The sequence below is a fragment of the Aplysia californica genome, unplaced genomic scaffold (genome assembly GCF_000002075.1).
Source record: "Aplysia californica isolate F4 #8 unplaced genomic scaffold, AplCal3.0 scaffold00589, whole genome shotgun sequence".
Lineage (NCBI taxonomy): Eukaryota > Metazoa > Mollusca > Gastropoda > Aplysiida > Aplysiidae > Aplysia > Aplysia californica.
In genome coordinates this window covers 64,228-67,121 of record NW_004797859.1, presented here as the reverse complement: position 1 = coordinate 67,121, position 2,894 = coordinate 64,228, and the positions used below count along the sequence as shown (strand labels likewise).

At 41.4% G+C, this 2,894-nt stretch overlaps 1 protein-coding gene across 1 annotated transcript in view; it reads right to left on the bottom strand.

The window, feature by feature from the left end:
- Positions 1–2,894, bottom strand: part of LOC101862677 (alkaline phosphatase, tissue-nonspecific isozyme) — a gene marked incomplete in the record, with an annotated part of 18,383 nt that overhangs the window by 13,893 nt on the left and 1,596 nt on the right. The window contains 2 exon segments of the mRNA XM_013087458.2: positions 320–461; positions 1,241–1,412. Of these exon segments, the coding sequence (XP_012942912.1) occupies positions 320–461; positions 1,241–1,340 (242 nt within the window).

Genomic DNA, 2,894 nt, shown 5'->3' with positions numbered 1-2,894 from the left:
TTTTTCAAAGCGGCGGTTTCTGACTAACGAAACAAGATACCTGAGGGAGTCCGTTAACTGGGCCAGACGGACAGAGCCGGCCATATTTTGTCGGTTGTGGCCAGCAGTGGGGAAAAGGCAATGATGTGTACATTAAGAACCATCTAACACAAATTAAAAACACGGATTTTCATGACAAGAGGTTGATTACTGATAATAACTTTTATTCAGTTCTGGTTACAACAAAAGTAACAGTACAGCAAGTATAACAATAACACCAGCGAAACTCGATTGTTCCCTGGATTGACAGAAAGTATGAAGATTTATCCGTTACTTTTACCTGGCAGCCGTCACTGTAGAAATCCCCATTCCGTCGCCGATGAACAGGACAATATTTCGCGCCAAGTTCTTGTTCTGGTGACGGGCAACTGTGATCGCTCGCCTTAGAGCGTATCGTCCCACCTGGCGCCAGTATTCGCTATCTAAACAGAAAAAGGAAAAGATTTTATATGCATTTTTTTTTTGTGTCGTTGTTGTTTTTGTTGTTGTTTTGTTGGGGGGTGACTTTTTTTTGTTTAGTTTGGACTGGTTTGGTTTTGTGTGTGTTTTTTTAAACAAGTTTACCGCCCCATGAGACCGCTTTTGAGGCACACTTCGACGTCGCACGCAGAAGACCAGCGTTTGATTTTCGTGAGAAAAGAATCTTTTGTAAAGTATCACGGTCTTTCTGCTGCACGTTGTTATCCTCTCAGCCCGATGAGAGCTCTGTAGGCGGGCAATCAATCTAAAAGGAATTACAACTAGAGTTCTAGATCTATTCTCCGGTAAATGACGGGACAAATGAGGGGGTTTTTTCTGTCCCATCATTTACCGAAACTGAACACGTCACAGAATTCGCATTAAGATACTTTTGTTTCAAAATGACTGCATTTGACATGATTCTTAATTTGTCTATCAAATGTTCTGATCATTTACAGTTGAAATAAATATTGATTGATATTGAATTACAGTGTTATCATTGTAAGGAAGTATTGTCCAAATGTCCTGTCAGTTACCGTGGAATAGCCCATTATTCAAAGGAGGTGTATATTTAGCTCTTTAAATCCACTGCAATACGAAGGCTCCCACTCCCGAACGATAAAGCTCTATGGGAGTTACGATACCTTCATCTCTTACTTTTTATACAGTTTAGTAAGAGTTTTAAGGCGCTAGAAACTGCAAAGGAGAAAATATCACAGTACCGAGCCGTTTTTATACTCACTTTCTTCGTCCGTGACGACGGTTCGGATACACAAGAGCAGACACAGCACAGTTGTGCACACAGTCCAGAAGTCCGCGATCATTTTCCCTCGAGGTGCCATGGTTAACCCAGTCTCACTATAACCGTATCTTTGCTCGTAGGGGATGTCTTCACCTTGTTGCACAGTGGACTTCTGTCGAAAAAAGGTTACGTTTTAGTTTTAGTAAGAGTGTTGCAGCACTTTGCCACACAGATAGGCCATATTTGTAAGAGTTTTCACGCCACTTTGCAACTTAAATGAGGTCATTTTAGTGGAGAAGATTAAAGATGTTATCAGAGAGTAAATTAACATACAACGAAAAGGAAGAGAAGAAATAAAGACGAATCATGCTCGACCCACCAATGGTGATCGCCAGATGCAAGGAGAGCCTTCCCGACCAAGAGGAGACAGACTCCCATACACTCAGCACAATAAAAGAAAAGTGTGTGCGGGGGATCAGGAAAAAAAAGTTTGCTCCGAAGAGTGGTCTGGCGTGTCTCAAACCAGCTCCTCATGGAGACAAATAGCAGGAAGACCCTGGGGTGGATGCTGGAAAGGAGAGAAGAGCAGCTATGGATATGTGCCGCCTGCTATGATTCTAGCTCTGGATCCAAGTAATCCAAGTAATCCAAGATATATAATAGGAAGCAAGGAGCAAACCACACCAGAACACCCGCCAACCACCCACTGTTGAATGAAAGAGTTGTGTGATTCGTGGATTTTGACCATTGCACGTGCATGAGTTGGCCAAAAACGGTAGTCATTGTATGTTAAAGATTTTTTGTTATTTATTTAATGTGGATGCTTTCACATCCCCGTTGATACAACTTAAATCATTTTTTTTTGTGGGGGGGGAGGGGGGTGGTAAGTGTTTTACGGCGCTCGCAACTGCATAAGGTCATATAAGTGCGCGGAACACATCGAACGATCTGGTGTGGTAGGAATTTTCAATTTTGCCCTGGTGGCAGCCGAAGCCTACTCTTATCGATTTTGGACCGTCAAAGAATCTTTAACGTGCGCAACTTGCACACGGGACCTCCGAGATTTTCTTGCTCTTATCCGAGAAGGCTAGGTGTTAGATCTTACCTACCATAAGATCAGGGGTATGGCTGAAAGACAGCAGTAAGTAGGAGCCAAGGAGTAGCAGTAGAAAGGCTGCAGAAAGAGTCAGGAGCCCATAGGAGGAGTGAGGAGATCCTTGTTTAAACTCCATTGGTTTTTTTCTTAGAGGGGGGGGGGTTGCATCGATACAAAAAAAACAGACTTTTAAAAAAACGTTTACCTTGTTCTAATGGGAAGCAGGATCCGTGAATAAGTTCACTTAAATTCTGAAAAATCACATTAATTAGTAAAGGGTGTTTGTTTTTGTTGCTATTTTTTGTTTGTTTTTGTTTTGTTATTTTTTGCTGTTTTTGTTTTCATTTTATTTTTGGTTTTTGTGTATGTTGTTATTTGTTTGTTTGTTGTTGTTTTTGGGGAGAGGAGGTGTTTGGTTTTTTTTAATTGACTAAGATAGATACAAAAGGTAGATACATAAATATATACATAACATCGATGGATGGATGGTTGAATGGATGGAAGGATGGATGGATGGATGGATGGATGGATGGATGGATGGATGGATGGATGGATGGA